Here is a 25976-nt window from a genome sequence, read left to right on the forward strand (position 1 = left end):
GTGGTAACTGTAGCCTCCCCTGAGCATTTTCTCACAGAAACAAACAATGCTACCAGTGACAGTTAAGAGGGAAAGTAAACACTGAAAGTGTGGAATGCAATACTGTAACTTTTATGACATGATGAAAGATAGTGAATGAATTTTTCACCTTTTATTTCTGTGCCCCTCTTATGTGCTCTTATGTTTTCTCTTATGTGCGTACATACAAAAGAATGAGCTATAAATATATCACTTGCGTAATAAAAGACATAGTGCCTGTCTGAATGAAGCATTGTCTAACAGCTATCATTAGGGTGGACGAAGAACAGGAAACAACAGCACCCAGACAGAACAAAAAATGCAGAAGTGTCATCATACATCCATCTCAATCTTTAGAGCACATGAAATATACATGACATTCAAACATGTGAACTGCGCCACTGAGAGAAACAAAGCAGATGAAGTTAAGATTTGGTTTTAAATGACTGCATGCAGGCAAAATCATGCTATGTTCCAGAGCCAGCCACTGCTACTTCTGTCTGAAGACTGTCTTCTTTTAATTTAATACATCTGTATGCAATTGTAATAAAGACTCCACACACAGAGACTAAGAAGCTCTTAGCACCATCAGTGAGATGCAAGGTTCATGGGACGAGACCATGCAATCACCAGTACTTAGCTCAACTAAGTTTTTCATTTCACACATATTGCTACAAAACAAAATTGCGAAGTTGCTTCTCACACTTACACTCATACAATTTTAGCAATGTCCTTAGAAAGCAGAAATGCCAAGCACTGGCCATGCCAGCTTTCTGCTGCTAATGAGCAAATCGTGAGAAAACCAAACACCCCCTCAACAGCTCCCATAACACCATAACAATTCATACATCTCGACCCAAGTCGTTTGAATTTATTAATGTAAGCTGTGTCACTCAAAGCTTGTTTTTTTTTTTTGAAGTTTTTATCAAAACATTAGAAAATGAAGAAAAGTCTCCCAAAGATTAGCTCTGGGTTTACAAACAGTGTGATAAGCATGAGTCTTGCTGCTGGTTTTTGTTGCACAAAGTTCTCTAGAGTTCCAATACCATGTGACTAGTTTTAAGGTGCATTAAATAAAGTCGACAGTGCTGCACGTTGATTCTGATCTCCAGGATCAGTCATCTCATGAAGTGAGAATAACAGCAATTCTGTTTAATGTGAATCATGTCAGTTTCCATCAGTCATGTCTTTGAGGTCTGAAAGTAAAACAGCTTCCGGAGAAAGTTGAAAGACCCAGGCATTTGCTTGTATAGGCCTTTAGCAGATATTTGAGAGACTTCATTGTTGACCTGCAGAAAATAATATATGCATAGATATATGGGATTGCAAACATGTTTTGAAAAGAAAATGACATTAAATGAGCCAACCTGGAGACATCTTGTGTATGGAAGAGAAAAGTTTCAATTTTTAAGGATGAATCTCTTTTGAATAATAACGGTAGCACTATACAACATTCAGTGAACAGCAAATATGCAATACTAGAGAATGGGAAAAATAACACAATTATGATCATAAAGCAATCGGAGACAAATAAATCAAAAGAACATGGCATACCATCATTAGCATGGTGACGAGGTCATCAGTGGCAGCATTCTGCTCCAGTATGCAGTCAAGCGTCTCCACATACCAGGAGCCTGTATTGCTGTCCCTCCAGGAGACATATCCTGGGGACAGAACTGCTTCAGTACTGCAAACAAACACTAACTACTCTCAAAACTCTTCTGCAAACTTAATAACGATTTCGGTGATCTTTTTCAGGGGCATATTGGAAACTTGATATAAGAAGGAATGTACAGTAATTGTATGGACAAAGGCAGTAATTGTACACTTACCAGCCACCTTTGTTTTGTTTTGTTTTTTTAAAGAAATAACTACTTTGTACATGAACTAAATTACACTGTAGCCATGTTGACATGCATCATTTGTCACCCGCCCTGTTTTTATTCTGTTTCTGATCGCAGGACCTCTGATAAGATAACCAACTGTTCTTGAAACAGCATTAACACTGAAACAGTTGATGTTTTAAGCATCAGTAGAACTGCTGAGCTGAGAATGTTGTGTCTCTCAGAAATATTCAGCCAACACAGGTCCTATGGTCAGAAAGTGACTGCTGGTTCATAAAGGATGGCCACCACAAACTGACCATGCCACAGATTATAACCATATAGCTAAAAGGTATTTCATAAAGTGACTTTTGAGTGCATATTCTTTTAGAAAAAGAATGTCAGTTCTTGAATTATATCTGATAGTACAGTAGTCCATAGCAAACACATGCACTCTTGTACCTGGAAAGGTGGAGATAGGACACTAGAATATCGCTGGGTTGTGGGAAGAGTGGCTCTGGCGTCAGGCTCATCAGACAAGCTGAGCGAGTCACTGCTGGAGGACGTGGGAATGGCGTCCGTCTGGTCATCCATCCCACCTGCCATGGGCCGCACCTCATCCGGGGACACCTCGAAGCCAGTATCCTTCTCGCCTACCAAAATGTGTGACACGTGCACAAACACACACACACACACACACACCCCCCCCCCCCCCCCCCACCCCCCCCCCCCCCCCCCCCCCCCCCCCCCCCCCCCCCCCCCCCCCCCCCCCCCCCCCCCCCCCCCCCCCCCCCCCCCTCCCCCCCCCCCCCCCCCCCCCCCCCCCCCCCCCCCCCCCCCCCCCCCCCCCCCCCCCCCCCCCCCCCCCCCCCCCCCCCCCCCCCCCCCCCCCCCCCCCCCCCCCCCCCCCCCCCCCCCCCCCCCCCCCCCCCCCCCCCCCCCCCCCCCCCCCCCCCCCCCCACACACACGTTGAGAACGATCATATTGAATCCAAGTTTGCGAAAATCTTTCAGTCAAATCAATAAATAATAAATCAAACTGAACCCAGCACATGGTCATTCATACTTTGCACTAAATGTTTTACTTACAGGTCTAAAAAAGAAACCAAAACAATAAAGCAGAAAAAGATACTTCTGTCATTCTTTCTGAAGATATAAACATTATAGGCTCTATTATTTAAAGGCCATTAAATAATATGTCAAGTACAATTAAGTTAACATCAGGCTCTGTCTGGGGAACTAAGGAAAGCTAAATGCTGATCGGTTTAAATGCACTTTGCACAGAACGGAAGGAAGAAAGACAGCAAATCCTGCCTTGTCATGATTCTGTGGTGGTTCTCTAACCAGGAAAGTAATGGCATGTATCTGAAGACCTTCCTCTCTCTCTAAAACGGGACGCCTGACTGAAACGCTGAGGCCATGGGACAGAAAAAAGCCAATCGGCAAGCAACAAAGAACTAAAGCAGTGTAGGACCGTAGGGATCCTGTAGTCACCTCCTCCGCAGGCCTGGATGAAGAAGAGCTTGGGCTTGCTCTGCAGGGAGGGACAGTTCTTGCCATTGAGGTAGTTAGTCATGATCTGAACGGGGACAGAGCGACCATCCACACCATGGACTGCTCCAGGGAAGCGATTGTTGTTTGACTGAACATCAGAAGAGACAGAGCAGGCATTACAGAAACAAGCTTAAGCTTTTCTTAGCTGAATAATTAGAAAATGTTAATGTTAAATATAGCACACTATAATATAAGGATGTATTGGATAGGAGATATATATAATATATATATATATATATATATATATATATATATAAGAAATATTACATTTCATTACATCAGACAATTTATTAGTAGTAAATGAAGCTGTGTATTGTAATAAGAGTTATATAAATGGAATTACTAAGTTTTTCAGAAGTAATCATTTGACCAATTTCTGCATGATTTTCCTAATTCTACTGTACAATTACAGTATTAGAGACAATATTATTTTAAAGAAGTCCAAACAGAAACAAATCTTACATGTTTCCATTGAAGTTAAGCAATTTTTATTACAATGTAGATCCAATATGTTGCAAAAAAAAGGTGTATGTCTCATTAAGACGCATTTCAACACACGTACCTCAGTGCCATGTGACAAGATGACCACCACACAGCAGTCATAGCCGGAGTGAGTGATCTGTACTGGCCAGCACAGACAACTGATGTTTTATTTCCTGTGAATGAGACAGAAAGGCGTCAGTTCCAAAACTGCAATCACAGTATCATGGAAATACAAAGATCAGTCCCTCACAAAGACATACGTATCCGTCCTGATACCTAACACAGAAGTGCTTACCTTACACTTCAAGTTCCTTCCGAACAGTAACACAAAAGTTGAAAGATTCGAACCGCCCTCTTCAGCTTGTCACAGTCAATGTCAGACCCAGCCCGATTCTTCAGGTCTGAGGCAGGGTCAAAATCCACGTTGTTGATGATCAAACAGAGCCCACATGGGTTGGCTTCTATCTTATAAGACTGAATGTGGAAAGAAAAGCAGTATATTTTTACAGCGGTAAACAAAGACATGACAATAAGGCTTGTGAGATCTAAGGGTCATGCACTAAAAATCTTTTGACCTGGATGCTCTCACGCCTTGGCCTAGGCAGCCTGGGTGCTAAACTTTCACCCTCAGGAGCTACAGGAAAAGGAATATTCGGCTTAGTCAAATAACTCTGTTATTTGCAATGGTGTACATTCCTTAATAGTGCCTTAAGAGATGGAACCCTATACATACATAGGATAGGAAGTGCTGGTTTTAGTGGCACTAGCTTCTGAGGACCATCACCTCTGTCTGGCTTTTTACCATCTATAGGATGTGCTGTTGAAGCATAACACAGAAATAATGAGGAATAGAGGTTTCTGTACTTTGGAAAAGAGTACTTGTGCAGTACTTCTCATTGTGAAGTAAATCATTCCATAAAAAAATACACTCACAGATTGGGAAAGGGACGGCAGAAGGTAGCACAGGCAGGGATGCTGGGACAGTAACTGGACCTTCACTTTGTAGTATATTGACCAAAGTGTGATGTCCAGTTTCGCGAAGACACTCAAGAAAGGCAGGAAATGCTCTACTCCCTCTCATCTGTAGGTCCTTTACCAGCTGCCTGGCTTGGTCACGTCTGGTTCCGGCGCTCTGAGAAAGGCAACTAATCCTTATTCATGACTACCCAAGAATGTACAAGAATGTAACTACTAAAAATATATTAACACTTTTTTATGATCGGACTTGGACTCTGAGCGAAATTGTATAGACAGCTAACATTTTAAAGAGCTCCTTCAAAATCTGTACATTTCACATGATTATTATTCGAGTTTCCACGCTAAGTCAAATGTCAAATTCTCTTATCTGAAATTCCATGACCTACAATAAATAGGAAAACAGGCCAAATGTATTAAATGGGTACCAAGAAATCAAGCAACCATAAAAACCACTCATATTCGATTATTTGTTTATTATAAACGGCAACTAAAATTTAAAGATGGAAGCTACCATGCTACAAACAATTTTCCCTAATACTTCATAACTTGACCGAAATGTATCAAATCCCCCGACTTTCCATGTCTGGAATAGACTTCTTAAAATTCCATATTCCATAAAGAATTCCCTGACCAGTGAGAGTCCTGTAAACTTAGCTAGCTAGGGTTAGCTAACCTAGCTACATCATCGCCAAACCTTTATCTCATCTATCATGTCTTCAGTGAAGATGCCCCTTGACAAAAGTCCATCGTAGACATTTGAAGGATCCAAATCTTTAACAATATTAGTCCTGTTCAGTTGAAGGATATTTTTCTGACTAGCATCCATTCTGTGTAAAAAGAAAACATAACAGTAAACATGAGTTGTAGCTCCCCCAAAATAGGAAATTACAAATGAATTAGAAATGAGGAAACTAGAATTAAGGTAGCTAACGTTAGCCAGAGTGCTAGTGCACTAACGTTAGCGTTAGGTAGCGTGCCGTACATTTAGCTTGGCATCTTACGACGTAAACATATTTTATTAAGTAAAGAACAATACGACAAAAAGTGAGAAACAGTCATAGCTCAAATGTTCAAAAACAATAAATGAAGATGAGTAACGCTCTATCATTTCTATTTGCCATGACTTACGTATTCTTCCGTGTTTACACTAGACGAAACCATACGTCACTCCCTGACTGCGTAGTACCATGAGTTAAACGCAGAACGAAAAAGAAAGAAAGAAAAAGGAAGGAAGAAAAAAGGAATAAAGGCTTTCTTGGGTTTAAATAGATATACAGTGAATATTCTGTAGTGTTTGATAATATTTCTGACTGTCCTTGAAAATATTTATTGGTATATTTATTTATTGGCAATGCATGCACTCTTATACTCGACAAGATGATCTCGCTACAAATCTGGCCACTAGATGGACCACTCAGGTAATCCAGGGATGTTGATGCTCAAAACAGGCTACTTTCATTATTATTGCTGTTGTGGATGTTGTTGTTGTTGTTATTAGTTTACAAACAACGGTCTTGTGCAGTTGTTAGACTTAAACATGCTTCCAAATGGCTATAAATGGCCAGTTTTGCTAGGTGCGCGTCATACATGCGGTAGTAATCTCGCTCTATAACTGCTTAATCTCCATTTATTTCCTCTGATTCTATACTTCACTTTCAGATCTTGAACTCGGGTATACTGTACAAATAACATTAAAGATAACAGTTACTTTACATGTGAGTTATTGATTAAAAAACAAAACAAAAAAACAATAGGTAAACTGCCAATGGCGCCAACACGAAGGAAATGGCACTTCTTCATTACCTAGAACTGATCACAAATCGAAGTCATAACTAAAAAATAAAAAAAAAGGTTTAATTTGACCCATTTGCGCTCTACTGCGCCTCACTAGACGACATGTAGGGATGACAGCTCTCCACTTAACTGGAACTGAATGAATGGGGCAGGACATATTTGCTTTATGGCAGAAAAGTAACAGAAATAGACTGGTAGGAAAAAAAGGGGGAATGGAAACCAACGTTTAGCTCTAGAGAAGTGTACAAAACAAAATAAAACCAAATCAACCGAAGGCAGAGTTGTAATACTAAGAGTGACGACGATTCGCCTGAAGGAAAACTATCCCGTCGAGGCTGAATGAGTTGCAGGCGGATCTGCTGCTCGGTAAGAATAGGCTACTTACTGCCAACTCTGTGCAACAGGTTAGTGCGACTTTGAATCGTTGCAGTAGCTGGCTAGCTAGTTACTCCGTGTTGGAAGGTTTATTTAAGAATTTTCCAGGCACCAAAATGTCGTCACCAGATGCATGTAAAAGCGATAAACAATTTTAAAAGGTTAACTAGCTAGCTAATTAGCGCAGTGGCAGCTGTAGGAAAGGTAGCGATAGCAAACCTAGGGTTAAAAGGTAAACCACATAGGAAAGTGTATGTATGTGTGTATATATATATATATATATATATATATATATATATATATATATATATATAATCTCTTAGCTACCCTAAATCTAGCTGTTTAAGGTAACTCGGAAAAGGGTGAACTCGTCAAGCAGTAATTTAATAACGGACATGGGTTAGCTATATGTTTTATCCATTATCCCGTTTTTTGTAGAGCCTTCCTAGCTAAATGGTTCCAGTCGCGTAAGTTCTTTGATAACCTGCGGACAGCTGCATCAAGTTTTAGCATTGCTAGGGTTAGCTAGGTTAGCTAATTTACATCAGCACTAAGATTTTAGTCGCTTAAATTGAATTTATCGCAGTGATGTTAAATGATGATGATAAATACTTGTATAGTGCATTTGAAGAAACAGAATACTATCAGTTTAACTAGTATGTGGTTACAGGCTGAACAAAGGAAATAATGATCTAGACATCTTATTCCCACTTTGCCGTTGTAGGATCTGCTGGTCCTTTCAGCCAGCTGTTTCTACCTCCGCCTGCACCAGTCGGATTAAATGCAGCGTTGTATAAATCCTGGATGGTTCCAGACAAGACCATGAATACAGCTCTTCACAAGTCTCCTCCTAGAAGCTGGCTTGGGATTCGACTACGTCTCAGTAAGATTTTTCTTTACGCTTCACCGTTATGTAAAATAATTGTAATTATTGTCATTTCTAATTATAGACTACACACTTGAGACTCACTATAGGACCCTACCCTATCCGACTTGTCGCAATATGGATGAATAAATCGTAGAGGCATCTCGGTCTATATAGTGTAGTTAACTATACCTCATAACATGAGATGATGCAGCTCTTAACTTGATGATAACATGTACATTCAGACTTGATCAATTAATTTAGCCACGGATTAGCCATAATCACTTTTTTCATTCTGAAATGAGCATGGAGGATGAAGTTTTATCAATTCTTTCATAATTGCCTTTAACTGAGCTTCATCTATACACACTCTTTAATGTGTGCCACCTCATAAGATGGTTGATTGTGTTCCTGCAGTTCCTCATCCGGTCCTTATACATTTGCAAAGAATTGCTGTATTATTCTTAGAGATTGTTACAAGAAATTATAGGTATCTGCTAGCCTAAATTACTTAATGTTGAGCTCCCTTCACCATGTAAATCTTGCATGGTCCAGGCTTTGCCTCAGTTTGTATTTTACAGAAAGAAAATTGGAAGCTGGTCTTCATGTATATTTTATAACATTGAAAGACCGGACAGTAGGCAAATATGCTTTTGCCTGCCTAGTTATACGTTTTACAATGGCAAATGTCCCAGGTACACAATGATTGCTTGCCAGAACTATGACAAGATTATCCTGGTAGCCTGTAATATTATCTGTCAAGCCTGCAGTAGTGATTTATATTTAGCCATCCACTGGCTAGAATACTACCATGGGATTGTAAGCCATGGAGGGATAAAGCATGGCCTTACTGATCCAGGCAACAGGGAATCGGTCCTCCTTGAAATACAAGGCTTTCTTATGAATCTGCAGACATATGGGTAATTTACCACTCATATGTGTTTGTATATGGACTTTATTATTATAGATAGATTTTTATATATTTGTGTGTGTGTGTGTGTGTGTGTGTGTGAAATTCCAGGAAGCAATTGCAGTGTACCATAGTCTAAATATTTAACTATGTACTGTAATCAAATATATACATTCTGCAAGGCTAAATCTTTGATTGATTAGTGCCTCTTGCATTAATCCCTTACACAAACAATATTAGGGCAGTGGGTTCCATAATATATCGTTCTTTAGTGTGTTTAGTACAGTAGCACTGATGCTTTTCTGCCAAAAGTAACATGACCTCATTAGTCATGAATAAAACATACTTTAGGGACATAAGAACAACGGTGTGTATGCATGTGTACATGTGTTAGTGTTTAATTTGACTTATTCATTGCATTATGCAGACTTTTACAAAGCTGGTAGCATGCTTGTAGCACATTTAAACGAGTCAGTCAATAGAAAAGGGTGTTTTATAGAATGTGCCTGCCTGATTATAATATTTTCCAATATTTCAGACCTGTCTTCTGACAGATTATAATTCAAAATTTACACAACATAAATGTAACTGTCTGTAAATGTAAAAGGCTGTTCCTGCTAGATTGCATGATTATAGCATGTCATTGCTTCAGCGACCTAAACCAAACACGCACAGACGCACACCGAGGCAAAGAAGGGTGACGTCACGGCCGTGAACACACTTACACAGCTGCAGGCCATTCCTCTCTCCATCTTTCGTTACTTTCCTATGGTCTTTACCTCCATTAGTCTTTCCATATAGAAGACTAGACTGATTTTAAGCATACTCCTCTGTCTCTGCATCCTGCCCCCCCAGTTAAAGTGGTGGTCACGCAGCTATTACTCCTATTTGAATGGTGGGGATTAGCAGGGTTTTTTTTTTAAAGCAGTGAACTTGCATCTAGAGATTTGCTATGACAGATGGTACACTGCTGTGGTAGCCTGAGGGGGCTGTTTGAGTTCCTTCAGCTAGGTCCCAGCTGTAATGTAATGATATGTAGGCTGTTATTTGGCTGAAGCCTAGGAAGGCCATTGGCCAGGGAAACCATTTGGACCTTTTGGCAGACACCTTTTGTGATTTCATGACATATAAAATCATTTTACAGAATATGCAGGTTTGCTCACATGTGATCTTCCAGTATTTTCATTCATAGTCACGCCACACGTTGCTGCATTGCAGTTAATGCAGACGTTTTATGTTTCCTTTGAAAGTCTTTGGTGCTCCCATGCTTGGTTGCACTGTCTCTGGAGACGAGAGGTAAGGGAACATGTTCTCCGTGCAAGCCTCGCTCCAGAGGAAAGGATTTACTCTTAAATGCGCCTCACTTCAGAAACAGTCATCATGTCTCGTTTCTTTGGTGGACTGGCCCACACCCTTCGGTCTGAATTTGTGGCTGGTCTCTCTGCCATGCCATGCTAAACCAATGATGAAAGGAGCCATTACTCAGAGGTCGTGCTATGACACCTTCTCTTCTCCCCAGACTGCTGCTTCTTTAACCCAAGCTGGGGCCCACACCCATCTCATGACTGTTTAGGAACATGGCAGGCTTCCATTAATGAGCATGTCTTTGCAGGATGAGCTGTCTTTTATATCAGCTCACATACAGAGAATTACAGGAACTGTCTGCTCCCAGCTTTTCATGGGGTGAACACCCATAGTAATTTCAGCCATAGAGTTGACAATTAAGGGATTTTAGAAGTAGTTGTTGTAGTTGGCTTGAATGAGCTTGAATGAGCATTATGTGGCAGTAATATTTAATGGGACTTTTGCAACTTTAATGTAGATATCTGGTGAATGTGAGCAGTTATTTTACTGTAGCTTTGCTGATCTAAATGATCAGTTAAGCAAATTAAATGGATTAGTTAATTGACAGATTTCCATTAAAATTAGCAAGCAGCTTTCTTGAATTGGCTTAAAGCGATTATAGTGGATCACAGCCTGGATGCGATCTGAAATAGAAAATGACTAAAATGTTCTTCAGAGGGCCTTTGCTCCAAAGGCCCTGGTAGTTTCTAAGTTAGTGAAGTGCTTGTGATCAGGTAAAACCCAAGGTGCACCTATTGTTAATGAAAGAAACAGTTTAGAATGTGATTTATATTTCAGGAAATAGAGTATAGTGTTGGGGAAATAATTTGTATCATAAAATTTGAGGTTTTAAAGATCCTTGATGACATTTGTTCCTTTCCAAATTGAAAATAAACAAATTTGTATTTTGCATAAAGTAAATGAATAAAGTCAAAGATCTGAGAGTCACCATGTGCTGAAAACATGCCAGATGCACCTGTGAGATTCTGAGAGGAACATCGGTTTGACATGGCCAGGGGAGTCCCCTGCACTTTTGCTTTCTTTCAGCTGTTAACAGACTTCTACTGCTCTTTTGGGCCTAGTTCTGGAGCAGCGTGACCTGCTCATGCGTTCCAGACTGATTCAGATTGCTACCATATGTCTGTGAGGCCAACCTCTAAGCGGCGAACCAGCTTCTGTCCTACCCTCTAATTTCTTAGCCCAAAATTGGACATCTGAGTTGTTGTGCGACACTCTTGCTCTTTTGCCAGATTAGCATGTGTTCTCACTCTGATTATTTAGCTCTCTTCAGCACAAGGTTAACAATGAATCAACTTTTTTGCAACCTTACTGAAGGCTCCATGCAGGGGCAACGCCGAGCACACAACAACTTTGCTCACAGCTCTCTGTAGCATTAGGGAACTCTAATCCTTTGTTGAGATCCTAACCCAAATAAAGTAAGAGATTGTTGTAATTGTGCACGGGGGCACCCAAAAAAAAAAAAGTGTTTTCTTTGCATGCCCCATTACCTCATTAGTGCAACGTGCTTGTCCTTTGCCTGCGTGGTCCCTCCGCAGAAATAGCTGAACGCATTAGCACAGTCACATTGCATTCACAAGGCAAAAATCCATCACCAATCGGAGTGTGCCAGAGTGTGATGAATGCAGAAAAATGTCAGACTTTTACAGTCTTTGCAAATCATGGAAAAAAGTTCTCTGCCGACGTAGGAGGTGGGTACAAGAGACCTTTGTGCCACCTATACTGAAAGGCGTTGACTCGGACCGATGCATTTCATCTTGGGGTGAATGCAACATTTGTCTGAAAGTGTGGGTCGAGGGCCTTTTATTGGCCAGCCCACTCTTCGGTGGGACACTACACAGGCTACAGCACCAATCAGACCTCACTGCAACCAGTGTTAACTTTTGAGCTTCAGTAAATGGGCGACACAATCAAGATGAGAGGGGTTTATAAAGATATACCACAAATTTAATGACAGTGAAAGGATAAAATGAAATGTTCTTTTTTTTTTTTCTTCTTTTTTTTCTGCTTGTTTGCTTTCGGTCAAAAGAATGGCTTGGTTTGTTTTATTTATGCCAACTCCATCCAGTGTATGTGTGTGCTTTGTTTGGGAATTAAACTGCTTGGCTTCAAATAGAATTAACAACAGATGATGGAACCAGTTACACGTGCTCTCCTGAAAGTTATTGTCGAGTGTTTCTGTGAAATAGATGCCAGGCTTTTCTTGGACGTGGAGTACGGGTCGGGTTTTGGCTTGGATATAGACGTTTTCTGAACTTGGAAACAATGGATCTTGTTCAAAGAGAAAGTTTAATTGACACAAAAAAGGTGAAGTAACTATGCAGGTGCCTGATTTATAGGGAACCGTTTGCCTCCGACTATTCCCAGTATCTTGGAGGTAGGGTTTGCTGGGATGGGATATGTCCTTAGTTTTGTTAGACACTGAAGGCTCAGTTCCAGCAGCTTGAAGCAAACCTGCATGTCGTGTCAGGACAGGACGGTTTAGCGGTTGAGGTCGTCGTCATCAGCTGAAGTGTAAGGAAGTGAAGCAAGCCTTTTCTTTAGCTTCACAAAGCTTCCTCATTTGCCATGTTCCTCTACTGGAAGAAGCGAGGGGCCTATGAACTGGAAACTCTTCCCTCCTCTCAAATGGAGCTGTTTCCAGAGCGCTTCTCCTGGTCCTCCTCCCTGGAGGTCATCCACGATCCATATGGTAAGGACAGGTTCCGTTCCTCTCAAAAGCTCTAATGTGGCAAGCACATATGACTCCTGGGAGTCATTGGCCTTGAATTGATATTCATGATATTCAAATTTTCCTATTGCCATGACGATAAGAAAATATTGGAAACTAGGTATGACTGACTAGAGCAATTTTAGACTAACAATGGAATTGTCTAGAGTAAAATCTATGTAAATTCTAAATTCCTTGGTTTTTGAAAGTTTCCATTACTCCCTTATACACTATTAGTATTGGACACTATTTTTGTGCAGGCAGGCAGACTGAGTATCTAAAGCCCTGATTTATGAAGGACACATGCCAGTAAAGCATTTTTATGACTTATTTAACATGGCATTTTGTCATATTAAACACAAGCTCATGCCCATGGGAATGTAAAGTGTATTATCCTATCCACAGTACATGTAAATAATGTATCAGAGTTTTACCTTGTACACAGTAAAGGTCACCAAGAGGAAAGTGTGTACTTCTAAACACTACGGATGTCCTGGTCACACTTTGTGTCACATATCAATACATGCTTGATCTAATCTCCTTGCCAACAACCAGTTTAGTTTTGTTAAGTCAGCCAGTTTTGTGGGTCATTTGACTTGCACAGTTTCATACTGTAGTGCCAAACAAAAGGTCACTGGATTTGTTTTTTTTATTATTTGTTTTTTGCGCAACATTTGCTGGGCTAGATGCAGGTAAAACACGCATTACGTAAATGATATCCCCCACTTTTGCTCAATGGAAACTTGCTGTCTAGCTGTGAGTATGCCTCAAATGATATCCAAGGCTGGAATGAAATGATCATGGCTCGCAGCCGCGAAGCGCGTCGCTTCGGCGGCTCTCGCTATTGATTCACCTGGCGGAGAACGGAACTCTATCCGCGGTCCACTCCTGGAAGCCTCGCGCGCTACTGCAGGTCATTTGGCGTGCTCAGAATTCCTGCTCGTACCTCTGGGATGCTTCAGCCAAGGAGGGACACAGCATGGGACACAGCATGGAGGCCGCTCTTTGGTGCCCCGTTCACTCAATCAGAGAGCAAGGCCAAGCAGCTTAGCCAGGCCCTGCTACTGCCTCCATCCAAGTACATATTCTTATTGTCAAGCATAGACTTGAATTCCCAAAGATCCAAATTAGTGCTGATTTGTACTAAGGGGAAAGCACACATCGTTCTGCCCTAACAGCTGGTAAAGGTGAAAGAGGAAGAAGCCATGGCTTGAGGCCACATTATGCAATCTTTTTAAAAGGCCACTATTTAGGATTAGCTACCACCAGCGGTTTTAAACATTCCTGTTGCATAACGGATTGGGTAGTAACTTAGTTATACCGAGCGGTCATTTTGGTGTTTTGATGGTTTGCTGTGCCTAGCGGCTATATTTATAGTAGATGTGCATTTAAGTGCTGGCGTTAAACCAGAGTTCCTTGTGGAAGCTCTACATGCATCAGAGTCCTTCTCAGGCCACTGAAATGGGTCACGTCTGGCTGGCCTACAAGTTAATTCGCTCCCTCGCCAGTCACCCGAGCCTGGACACATTGCCTTTGTTTGCAGAGTTTTCACTTGCGTCCGCTGTAAGCACATTTGTGTTTAGAGGAGTCATGGTGCTTTGTGCATGTCTGCGGGTTGAGCTGACGGCGACAGAATGGCTTCACTTGAACCGTGCTATGGCACCGGGCAGCAACAGATGAGAGGTGTTCAGATGGAACACGGAGAGTCTACACCAGGCAGTGCTTTTGGCTGAGAGTGCAAAAGCAGGTTTTCTTTCTTTTATCCTTTATTTGCCATTTAATGAGTTTTGGCACCTCCTACCCATTTTTAAGCTAAATACGCTTTTAAAGTGCATGAGGCGCGGACACTTAGCCACTCCACCAGCCGCATGTTTTGTTTTTTTTCCCCCATGTGAAAACGATCGTTTCCTGTGTCGTTATAGTTGTCTGCATGTTTGCTTGCCAAGTCATAGAGCCCTTTTTCCTTTCTCCGCAAGTTACTGTTTCCATTAATGTGGAAAATGGACGGTTGTATAGCATCTAGTTTCACTCATTTCTTGCTCTGTAACTGGCATGGAAATATGGCTAAAGTCATCAGGCCATATTAATTCTGGAACCACTGTAAAGTTTATGGATGAATGGACAGGTCACTCCTAACTTGGCACAAAAGCAATACTCTACAGGTTTCCTTGACTTGAATGCAGGTCTTCACTGCAGATGCTTATCAGTTGCAGGGTTTTTTGTTCTGTTTTTGTTTTTTAAAGAAAGTTGTTCACACGTCGTACAGCGGTGAGGTAAGTTGTGGTCTTGGCCTCTGATATTCCATCTGAAGAAATCTCCCTGTTCCCAGGCAGTCGGCGGTCATCTGCTGTCTCTTTTCTAGGGCAGTGTTTCTGAGCCCCGAATCCTGAAGGAACCACAGAAAATCTTCATTTGGGCTCTTTTCCAGTTCTTATTACAGCTGAAGCAAAAAAGTAAAGAACATAGAATATCTGGTGCAACTGTTTTGGGAACGTCTAAAACAGTGGACTGGTCCACATGGACTAGATTGTGAAACATTCCTTTAGGGCATTGTTTCTCAACCCAGTCTTTATAAGCCACCTGGCAATCCATGTTTTTGCTCTAACCCAACCACAGAAAGACGGTTTTAGGCAATGCCTTGCACTATTACAGCGTCCAGTCAACTTGCGGGCAAACAGACATCAGAGCAAGGTCGAGGAGTCAGTCATCATGCCTTAAATACAGTGCTATAAATGTAGATGTAGATGATGCAGGCAGGTAAAATGTGGACCCCTTTGGCAGTCCACACATTCTTCAGACAAAAACACATGCCATGTTTCCCTCGCCTCAACTTGGGGAAGACTTCTGGTGCATCATGACTGCATACTTGTATGTGGGGATAATGAATAAAGGACTTGTGTCTGTCTTAATGTAGATACAGAGTTGAACTGCGCAAGGAGCTTTACTCTAAAAATGCTGGTTTGGCTTATTTTTGTACAGTTTGTTCTCAAAAATGGCAAACTCACTAATGCGCAGCACCAGTTCTGTGCTGTGTTGAGGCTTCTCTGTAAGCTCTCAGTGTTTTCAGGGGCACTGTTTATGGAAATGTTGATTGCATGCAAATCGGTGACAGTGAAGATTGATCATTTTGAATGTCTTTTGTTTAAATCTCAGTAATTTTCTTTACTGTACTTCAGGTGTGGACAGATCAATTATTGTAGGGATGAAAGGTCACATGGACCCAAAAAAGTAATCAGTGTTTTGCAATAAAGCCCCTAGAATAGATGCAACATGCGTGTAATACATAACACGTAATCAGATGTAGGTTTTGATTTCTGATAAAGATTAGAGTAATTTGTGCTTGGTCCATATCTGGTCATGTATCCTGACATAGTAAAAATGGAATTGGGGTTACAAGCACAGAGGGTTAACAGTATGACCAGCATTATCTCTGCAAATCTACTATAGGCAGGTGCCTTTCCCATACATGTCCTGGAGCAGATGCCGGTGCAATTTGTGGATGGACCGTTAAAGATTTGTGAGTTTGTGAGAAGCATCAATATTGAAATGGCTGACAGAGCATGAAAAATCATTTTTACCAAAACAAAAAAAAGTTGCAAGGTTTAAAAATCCTTTTGCTCCTTTTCCATGGGAGATGATGGAAACGACCTCTGAGCAGTTTCACATGGTATGACCTGGCATTCAGATGTGGGTGGGTAGGTGGGTGTAGAATGTGTGTTCAGAGAAGCTTTCCCAAACAGAAAACCCAGGGCACTTGTCTCCAGTTGGCCTCCTCAGTGTCCCTGCTGAGTACCGTCACATGTCCACGTGGAGCTCTGCGTGTGCTACCAGTATGGTTTCATTTGTTTTTCTGGGCTTGCTAAGCAGTGCTGAGGTCAGAAATTCCGGGAGGGAGGGAGGGAGGGAGGGAGCACACGGAACTGGGAAAGAGGTGTAACGCCCAGAAATGTACATCGCTGAGTCAGACTGCATTGCTCTTCACACACAGTCATTACCATTCGCTGTCCTGCGCTACAGCTAAAATTACTGCTCATCTCCAGGCCCTCATGTCCAGACCTGTTTTCCTGACTTGCTGCTCTACTGCAGATGTGTCTGCGTTAACCCCCCCCCCCCAACCTCCGGTTTACACACATTTTAAGGCTCTAATTTTCATTCCCCATTGCATTTTGAAATGACAGAGCATTAACAGCTTATATGCGGAATATCTGCTCATGCTCATGTGAGATTTCAGAGCACGCCGTGTACGTCAGTTTGCTTCATCTCTTTACTGACGTGTCATGCTACATCACCCCCAGACATCCGATTGGCCAGCCCTACCAATTTCAGGCAAAATCAGGAAAAACTTTAATTGGCAGAAACTACCAGGAAAAAATCTGACCACATACACCAACCCTGTGTCTTTCCAAACCAAGCTCCTTTAAAAGGAGTTTAAAAACTAATAGACATGGCAAAGCGATGGAAAAGAGGTTTGCTATTTTCCTCTCTTCTTCTTTTCTTTTTTTTTTTTTTTTTAACCTTAATCAGAGAGAGTTGTTTAGCCCAATACAGACCTTCAAACTGTCGTTTCGTATAAGCCAAATATTGTGAAGGCATGCGGGACGGCCCCAACCTAGCACAACAGCAGCTAGTTTCCCAACTTGGCACCACACGCTTTAGACATCTCATTGTGGTCTTTTGATCAAACTGTGGTGAACATCTTCATCCACATTTGCTGCTTCCTTTTTTATCCTCTTCCTCAGCCCTCTTTAATCTTCCTCTGCCTGGTTTATTCTCGGTCCATCTCTCAGCCCGTTCTCTCGTCACCTTTTGGCCTCCGGCCTGCTCGCTTTGATTGCTGCGTCAGTGGGACTGGCCACTGCAGCCTAAACGGTGATCAGCTCATCAAAAGACATTATCTTCTCTTTACCGGGCCCTGTCATCTCTCCCCCCGAGCTTCATTTTGAGAGTGTCTGCGCAGGTTGCACACGCACGTGTATGTGTGCGTTTGCGCGCGAGTGTGTGTGGGTGTGTGCCAAAGTTAATACTGGCTCTTTTATCTCCTGTTCCAGATGAGAAGCCCCCTCAGGATGATGAGTGTGTGGTGTGTCAGCATCCAGGCTGCACAGAGCACCGCCGTGCCGCAAAGGTAAAAACACTGGGCATGTTCTTTATTCCGCTCTACGGAGGGTTCTGGCTAAGTTATTGTCGAGCAAAACCGCAAAATCGCACACCTCAGTCGGTCTGTGTCTGTGTCCGTTCTTGGATGAATTACTTTTGAACGCACACCCACGTACTCACTGACAAAGCGAGTCTGTCTGTCTCACTGTTTATGCACGTGTGTGTGGGTATGTGGAGGATCCTGCTGTTGTATGGCCTTTTGAGAGCGCTGGCGGCAGCGTGTGACGTGGGTTCCTCCGTCAGGGCCGCGCTGTCTCTGGTGCCACCTCGGACCCCGGGTTCCCTGCTCCGGGAGGCTTATCCCCACTGCAGCCCCCTCCACCCTTCGCCCCCACCCTGACTGAATTGTCTGCTCCCTAATAAGAATCATCTTTCTGTCTTTGTTCATTCCTGTCAGGGGCCCTGAGGCAGTGAGCATTAGTAGGACGGCGTAATGCGTGTCCGCATGCTGCTCTTCTAAGCGACTGCTGACAGAAAGACGCCTCTCGGTTTCGCCCACCTGCACTCAACGGGTACATGAGGAGCAGATAGCGTGGGAGGAACCGTCTGGCCCCTTCAGGGAAATCACCCCAGCACTTTTAATTTGTACCGCAGGCCAGTCCTTGTTTAGGGCTTTGCAACTTGCTTACATAAAGCCTCGATTAAAGTACTCCAAACGTATAATGTGTTGTCGGTTGCCGTATGTCAGTGGTGTGGCTGTGATTTGAAGAGGAGGTCAGCGCTTAGCCGTGTCTCCTCTGCTTTGGCGTTTCCATAGTGAGATCCTAGCGACTCAGCAGGGAGTGAGACTCTAGAGACTCTGAGAAGTGAGATCCTCACAACTGTGAAAGTGAGATCCTTGAGGCTTGGGGGGAGTGAGACTCTATGAGTCTCAGAGGAAAAGAGAAGCAGGATTGCAGCTGTTTTGGTGTGTTCAGGGTCACTTGCTCCTACTCTGGGGTCTCTCTCCTTTGTTCCTGCAATCTCTTAGCAAGCAGGGTCATGTTTTAATGTGACTGCTGGTAGTGATTGGAATAAAAAGTGTGCATGGGAAATCTTTATACAAGAATCGATTGTGTTAATCAATAATGTGGTAAATAAATGTGCTCTGTTTAGAGTAATCATGTCTTGATTTGGGGGCTGTTGGAATGTGCTGCTGGCTCCCACTCTGCTGTAGCAAAATGTGACCACCAGGGGGAAACAGATGTACGTTTTTGGGAGCATTGTTGCCCATGTTTGCTAGCAGTTACTGTTTACCTTCGATCTGCCTCAAAGGTATAAATGAACTAGAGAGAGCTGTTTTAACTGGCAGTTCCTTTGCTAAACAGGGCACACGATCCTAAACCTATAATTAATCACTTGAAAATTCGAAGTATGTTCTGCTTTTCTGTCCTGGACGTGTGGTGGCGGTTATTTTGTTCCAGTTTCAACAGACCCACGCACACGATTTCAATCCACTGATTCATGCATCTCAGCTGCCACTTCAGCAGGGAAGCAGGCACTAGTTTTACGCAATGCACGCATTTAAATTTAAACACAACAAACACTGCTGTCTAGATAGGGTCGAGGGCGCCTGGTCTGCAGGGTATTGTGAAAGTGTGTTTTCTTGAGCCTCCGTTTCCGATGTCTTTTTCAAAGTTTTTTCAAAGTTTTTATTTATTTATTTTTTTCCTTCTGCAGTTCTTAGTCCCGGCATGGTCGTTAAAAGCGCCGTGTGTTGGTTGAAGGCTGTGGACGTGGTCGTTTAAAAGCGTCGTGTGCTGGTTGAAGGCTGTCGACGTGGTCGTTAAAAGCCCTGTGTGCTGGCTTAAGGCGTTGGACGTGGTTGGTAGGAGGCCTGAGCCGGGCCCGGCCAGGCGAGTCTGGGCATGCTTGCCACCTCCATTCACCCTACAGCAGGATCAGACAGCACCAGGAGGGTGGAGCTCGCTATGCCAACCTGCCCTGCCCTGCCCAACAAAACTGCACTGCTGCCAGCACTGAAAGTGAGAGAGAGTTTTTGTTTGTGTGTAACTGTGTAAGCAAGTGGAGTGATCGGCATCTTGAATCTACCAATTTACTCTCCTCGTATATTTCTCACTTCTTTTTTTTTTTTTTTTTCCCCTTCTCAATTTCTTCTGCCTGTGTTTTAGTTCCTGTCTGTTTTCTCACTCTCCTACTCACTTTCACTCCTTTTATCGTCTCTTCCTCTTTTTTCCTCTCGGACTGCCTCGCATGTCTATCTTCTCTCACGGCACTCTTTTACTCATACCAGTACCACTCCCATCACCCCCCCATCACCATCTGTCACGCTGGCTGGTCACATGACTCATGTCGCCCAACCATCGTCTTTTTGAGGGTGACCCATCTTAATCAGTTAACCTTGAAATAATTTTCATTTAGGTAGATGGGGTTTCCTTTCAAGGCCTCATGGCCTTCTCATCACCCGAAGCCCGAGACGTCCTGCGTCTGCCCGCGCTAATTCGCTCTCTCTGCCCTGAGTGTGAACGGATGAGCAACTGAAATTTGAGTGTCAAATCAGCCTGCTAATTTGACTAAGCAAGAAACGCGTTGTCTCGCATCTTTGAGAGTGGTAACTGTGGGTCTGGTGGAAGGTTAAAAGCTACACCTGCCTCGTTGCTCTTCTCTTGGACTCGGTGAAGGTGCTGACTCTGCTAAGGTACCAGCATAAGCGTTCGCTAGGCTCCTGGTACGGTTCATACCTCACCATTGCTAGTGCGGATGTTTGACGGCCTGCCAGTCTATATTTGGGCCGCCCATGGGGGGGGGAAAGCCCGCGTTTCACCAAAGAGCACATTTCTGGGAAGTGGGTGATGGGCCTCCCTGGCATATCCGTACATGCCTCAGGCCCCCCGCCGTTCCACCTGAACGGAGCACTCCGGGAGTCTCTGGATATCGCGGCCCTGTTCCACACAGCCGCCAGTGTCGTTCCGTAGGTGACGGGAATCCAGAATAAGCAGAGAAGCTCTGTAGCTCGTCAGCTAAAATGAGGAAGGCGAGGAAGTCCAACCCGCCACCTTTTTGGTTCTGCCTCTTTTTGGTTCGTTCTTTTCTCCACCAAGAGCTTGAATCACATGGGCCGAGCCCGACAGCAGACCAATGCTTTTCCACTCCTGGAACAAAGAATGGGATGCCTGTGACTTTGGCTGTAGGAATGCTGGGACATCAGTCATCTTTACACTGGCACTTGCCTTCGCAGTAGTGGGATGGGTATTCGGCGTAGGACCACTTCATCTGGGAAGGGAGAGTTGAAATCGAGGACAATAGCCTGCGTTGCCTTTCAGCTACTTCTGATGAAATAAGTGACTTTTTTTTTTTTTTTTTTTAAGAACTTCATTAAATGTTTTCGAACGGCAGGTAATTTATAGGATGGACAATGAAGCAGTTTTTCTGATGTGGGCTTAAAAAAAAAAAAGTTTCAAATAGGAAATTATTAGTATGGAGAATGTTGATGTATTTGATAACTAGAAGAAGTGAAGTAAACACACACACACAGCATAAGTTGCTTGGTAATGTACACAGCCTATTATGGCTTTATTAGAAGCGTGTGTGTGTGTGTGTGTGTGTGTGTGTGTGTGCTATTTCAAATCTCATCACACTTGCTTAGTTTTCTTTCTAATCAGAAAAATATTTTAAAGACAGAAAAGGGTTACTACTAATGTTGCTGAGAACCTTGCAGCAGGGTGTCTGCTTAAACCAGGAAGAGAGCGCTTGACCTGCTCTCGAAATAGCCCAGTACACGTCAGTGTGTTCAGCATCAGCTGTCGACGTTCAGAATATGCTTATCAGCTTGTATCATCCAAACTTTTAAACCCTTTATAAATCATTTTGCTCACGTCTTGTGCAGCAACTCGTGCCTAATTGGTTTAATTGCTCTTGCTCATATGGGTTAGCCCAGCTGACACTGCCCTTGTTTTTGAAGCACAGTGCTTCAGTGCCCAGCCCTGCTGCATACACCTCTGTCATGCACCTAAACTCAACTCGACAGGTTATTTGGAATGTAAAGATGGCAAATGTGGCAGACAGTGAGAGACACTGTGTGGTCAGAGTGTACATCCAGAGCAGCCTGTGCAGATGCTGCGCACCCTAAGCTTTGAGCATACTTGCACAGAGATGCTGCGCACCCTAACCTTTGAGCATACTTGCACAGAGATGCTGCGCACCCTAACCCTTGAGCATACTTGCACAGAGATGCTGCACACCCTAACCTTTGAGCATACTTGCACAGAGATGCTGCGCACCCTAACCTTTGAGCATACTTGCACAGAGATGCTGCGCACCCTAACCTTTGAGCATACTTGCACAGAGATGCTGCGCACCCTAACCTTTGAGCATACTTGCACGGAGATGCTGCGCACCCTAACCTTTGAGCATACTTGCACAGAGATGCTGCGCACCCTAACCTTTGAGCATACTTGCACAGAGATGCTGCGCACCCTAACCTTTGAGCATACTTGCACAGAGATGCTGCGCACCCTAACCTTTGAGCATACTTGCACAGAGATGCTGCGCACCCTAACCTTTGAGCATACTTGCACAGAGATGCTGCGCACCCTAACCTTTGAGCATACTTGCACAGAGATGCTGCGCACCCTAACCTTTGAGCATACTTGCACAGAGATGCTGCGCACCCTAACCTTTGAGCATACTTGCACAGAGATGCTGCGCACCCTAACCTTTGAGCATACTTGCACAGAGATGCTGCGCACCCTAACCTTTGAGCATACTTGCACAGAGATGCTGCGCACCCTAACCTTTGAGCATACTTGCACAGAGATGCTGCGCACCCTAACCTTTGCGCATACTTGCACAGAGATGCTGCGCACCCTAACCTTTGCGCATACTTGCACAGAGATGCTGCGCACCCTAAGCTTTGAGCGTACTTGCACAGAGATGCTGCGCACCCTAACCTTTGAGCGTACTTGCACAGAGCTGCTGCGCACCCTAACCTTTGAGCGTACTTGCACAGAGATGCTGCGCACCTTAACCTTTGGTGCATACTTGCACGGAGATGCTGCGCACCCTACCCTTTGAGCATACTTGCACACACAGAATGTACAAGCTTTTAAGTCTCTTCTACTAAAGTTTAGAAGTATGAATGTTCTGAAACGCAGTATTTAGACTTGTGGCAGTATAATGGGACTATCGATCTTACAACTATGATGACCTTAAGATTAAAAGAAAAGGATTGGGGGAGGGGGGGGGGGTTGTTTGTTTTTGACTTTTCTGTTTCCATGGAAGTTTGCTGATTTCCTGGAAGACAAGATACTCCAATTTTGAATCTTCATGGTATAGATATAAATCAACGGGTCCAAGGGAGGATTCCAGAGAAGACGGAGAGAGGTCCTTATCCACATCACATTTGGAATCAACACCTGCCAGGAAATAGGCATGCACAAACATGATTGCAGAGTGGGAGGGCAGGGCCAGTGAACGCTGTTTACTCGGGCGGAGAGATTCCACAGAGTTTAAGAAATGATTTGATGTCGTCATTGGTAGCACAAACTCACAGTTGTAGTAAAGTCCCAGGTACGAAATCAATGTAAGCTTTCATTTCAATGAACAATAATAGTGCTAGGTATCTCCGGTTACTTACGTTTCAACCAAAACATTCAAATGTACATTTACAATTATTACAAACTTTTTTTTTTTATTTTGGAAGAAATACTTTGTCTGGGGCACAGGTCGCCATCCTTCCAACACTTCACTAGTGGTCAGTTTTAGGTCACCACCGATGGCTGCGTGCTTTTGGCTGGCAGGTACATGGGAGGGTGTTATAATGAAGTGAGTGTGTGAGCCCTGGACAGACGTTGTCATGCAAAATGGGTTTCGGATTAGGATTAGAATGATGGGGCTCCCTCTTTGAGTCTTGGTTCCTATCAAGGTTTCTTTCTCATGCTCTAGACAGTTTTTCCTTGCCACTATCGCTTTTGGCTTGCTCACTGGGGGCTTGGACGTTTGTAAAGCTGCTTTGTAACAACGGATGTTGTAAAATGTCCTATAGAAATACATTTGACTTTGACATATGTAAGCCTGTTTCGTGAGACACTAGTGGTCTCTGGTCACCCACGACACCTGGGCTTCTCTTCCCCAGATTATGCTACAAATGTTTTGTCTTCTTACAACTTCTTAAATAAACAGGAATGATGTTTTGAACAGTTCCTGAGCAGTTCTGGTGTACTGAGTAGCAGCTCTGGTCCAGGATCAGTTTTTGCTTTTAATACCCTAATAGACCCATTGATATGGACATAAGGCAGCTGGTCCCGTGCCCTGTTGACAAGTTGGCTGCTGGCTTTTGACTGCAGCAGTAAGGGCTGACGAGTAGATTCTAGGCCTGTTCTTGGAAGCCATCCATCCCTCAAAGTGTGCGCCAAGCTAGCACATTTACTTGATGGATCCAGTTTAACAGGGTCTTCAGGAACATTTCAGCCAAGCTGTGTGTTTCATGGTAAACACATGAGCGCTCATTTACAGTGGCAGTCAGCACCACCAATGGTATAGTGTGCTTTCAGGCAAAGATCTCTCAACCCGCTGTTCACTTGGATTATCATTGCTTGATAACCTAGTCTAGAGCCATCATCCAAGAGAGGACTACTTTTTACAAACCCGCTATGTTTCAAATATGCAACCCAACAAGTGATTCCACCTGGTCTTCCATGACTTGGTTCTCTTTTCTAAAGAAGTCAGCTCATTACTGACGCTGGGCAGAGCTGACAGGAGTTCAGGACACCGCGGTCCCTGAGGGGATCAGGCACCTCACTGATGCGTAGGACTGGGTGTACAGCAATCTGCCATGCGCCTTGTTTGGCCATCCCGAGTTTAACTGCAGAGTTTTTACCCTCTCGTAGGCGTGCTAACCTGCAAGCAGGTTTGGATACGGACGCAGCTTCGAGCCTTCTGGCATGGGTGGGGAATCAACTGATGCGTAACTGAGTTCTAAGTATCTGATTTTGTTTCACTATTTTATCATGTAGGTAAAGAGCCATCTGTTTTAAACTTGGGTTCTTGTTTATCTACTTGTGCTGCATCTTCCTGAGGCTTGATGAGTTTCTCATTTCTCCTCTCTCCACTCAGACTTCCTCTTCCTTTAGGTTGGCAGCTCACCTCTCTTCAGCTCTCAAGTCTTCTAAGTGAACTTGTGTGACACTTCAATTTGAAGACCCGCGATGAACAAATGCGTTTCCAAACGTGCCCGTAGGATTAAATTAGAGAGAGGAGAGAGAATCCCTGTTTGTGCACGACAGGTAATGCAGGGGGTGTGTCCTTTTGTGTGTGTGTGTGCGTGCGTGTGTGTGTGTGTGTGTGTGTGTGAGACGGTTTTCCCCCGCTCTTAGCCTCGCCCCTCACCAGTGAGAGAAGTTTCCATATCTCTATACGGAGACATCAGATCAGGTAGCTAAATTCTCTCACTTCACATGCACACTGACTACCAAGGCAGTAGATGTGTTTGGGCTTAGGAGACTACACGCAGACTACACGCAGACTGCACATATGCATACGTATAACCTGACGTGCCATCCTCAGACCTCGGGTGGAGCGCGCACGCACCTCTTTGTCTGTCTGCCACAGGTGAGTGGCCATGAAGGTACAGTGAGACACAGGAGTCCACCTTGTCTCTTGCTTGTCTCTCTGTTTCTCTCTCTCTCTCTCTCGTGCTTGCTTTCTCTGGTTATTTTCTTTCTCTCGCTCTTCCCCTCTTCCTCTCGTTGTCTCTTCCTCATTTTTTGCGATTTCACCTTGCTCTTTAACCTTTGTTATATATAACAAAACGATGTTAAGCCGTTCTAAAGCACAACACGTTTGCTGGTTAGCATGTGGAGTTCTATTGCATGCGCATGCCGATGTAGGTAGTATGGGTGGGTGTGTGAAGGGGTGTGTATGTGTGTTAATAATTATAACATCTAATATGTGGAGCCTACTGACGCTCTTGGCAAATTTCTTGGGAATTGTGTGGATCTTGATGTATAA

The 25976-nt window shown here is 43.5% G+C and overlaps 2 protein-coding genes across 6 annotated transcripts in view; one reads left to right on the top strand and one right to left on the bottom strand.

Annotated features, from left to right (window-relative positions):
- Nucleotides 1-90: 90 nt before the first annotated feature.
- casp9 (caspase 9, apoptosis-related cysteine peptidase) lies at nt 91-11672 on the bottom strand. The gene is given in 16 exon segments (XM_027008294.2): nt 91-1307; nt 1573-1682; nt 2304-2316; nt 2318-2341; nt 2343-2494; nt 3336-3483; nt 3958-3999; nt 4001-4051; nt 4174-4191; nt 4193-4228; nt 4230-4352; nt 4454-4512; nt 4612-4695; nt 4812-5010; nt 5551-5683; nt 11653-11672. Coding segments are annotated over 16 exon segments (1305 nt in total). The 5' UTR covers nt 11658-11672; the 3' UTR covers nt 91-1199.
- plekhg5b (pleckstrin homology domain containing, family G (with RhoGef domain) member 5b) overlaps nt 6771-25976 on the top strand; it is a 42261-nt gene continuing 23055 nt past the window's right edge. The window contains exons 1-3 of one of the 5 annotated variants that reach the window (XM_027008293.2): nt 6771-7054; nt 7750-7908; nt 17921-17997. In XM_027008293.2, the coding sequence (XP_026864094.2) occupies nt 7830-7908; nt 17921-17997 (156 nt within the window). In that variant the 5' untranslated portion in view covers nt 6771-7054; nt 7750-7829. Of the gene's footprint in view, nt 7055-7749; nt 7909-12017; nt 12855-17920; nt 17998-19935; nt 19994-25062; nt 25253-25976 lie in introns of those variants that run through there. The other 4 variants (XM_035521515.1, XM_027008287.2, XM_035521517.1 and 1 more) reach the window with 4 other exon arrangements.

This window comes from Electrophorus electricus, chromosome 22, assembly GCF_013358815.1.
Source record: "Electrophorus electricus isolate fEleEle1 chromosome 22, fEleEle1.pri, whole genome shotgun sequence".
Lineage (NCBI taxonomy): Eukaryota > Metazoa > Chordata > Actinopteri > Gymnotiformes > Gymnotidae > Electrophorus > Electrophorus electricus.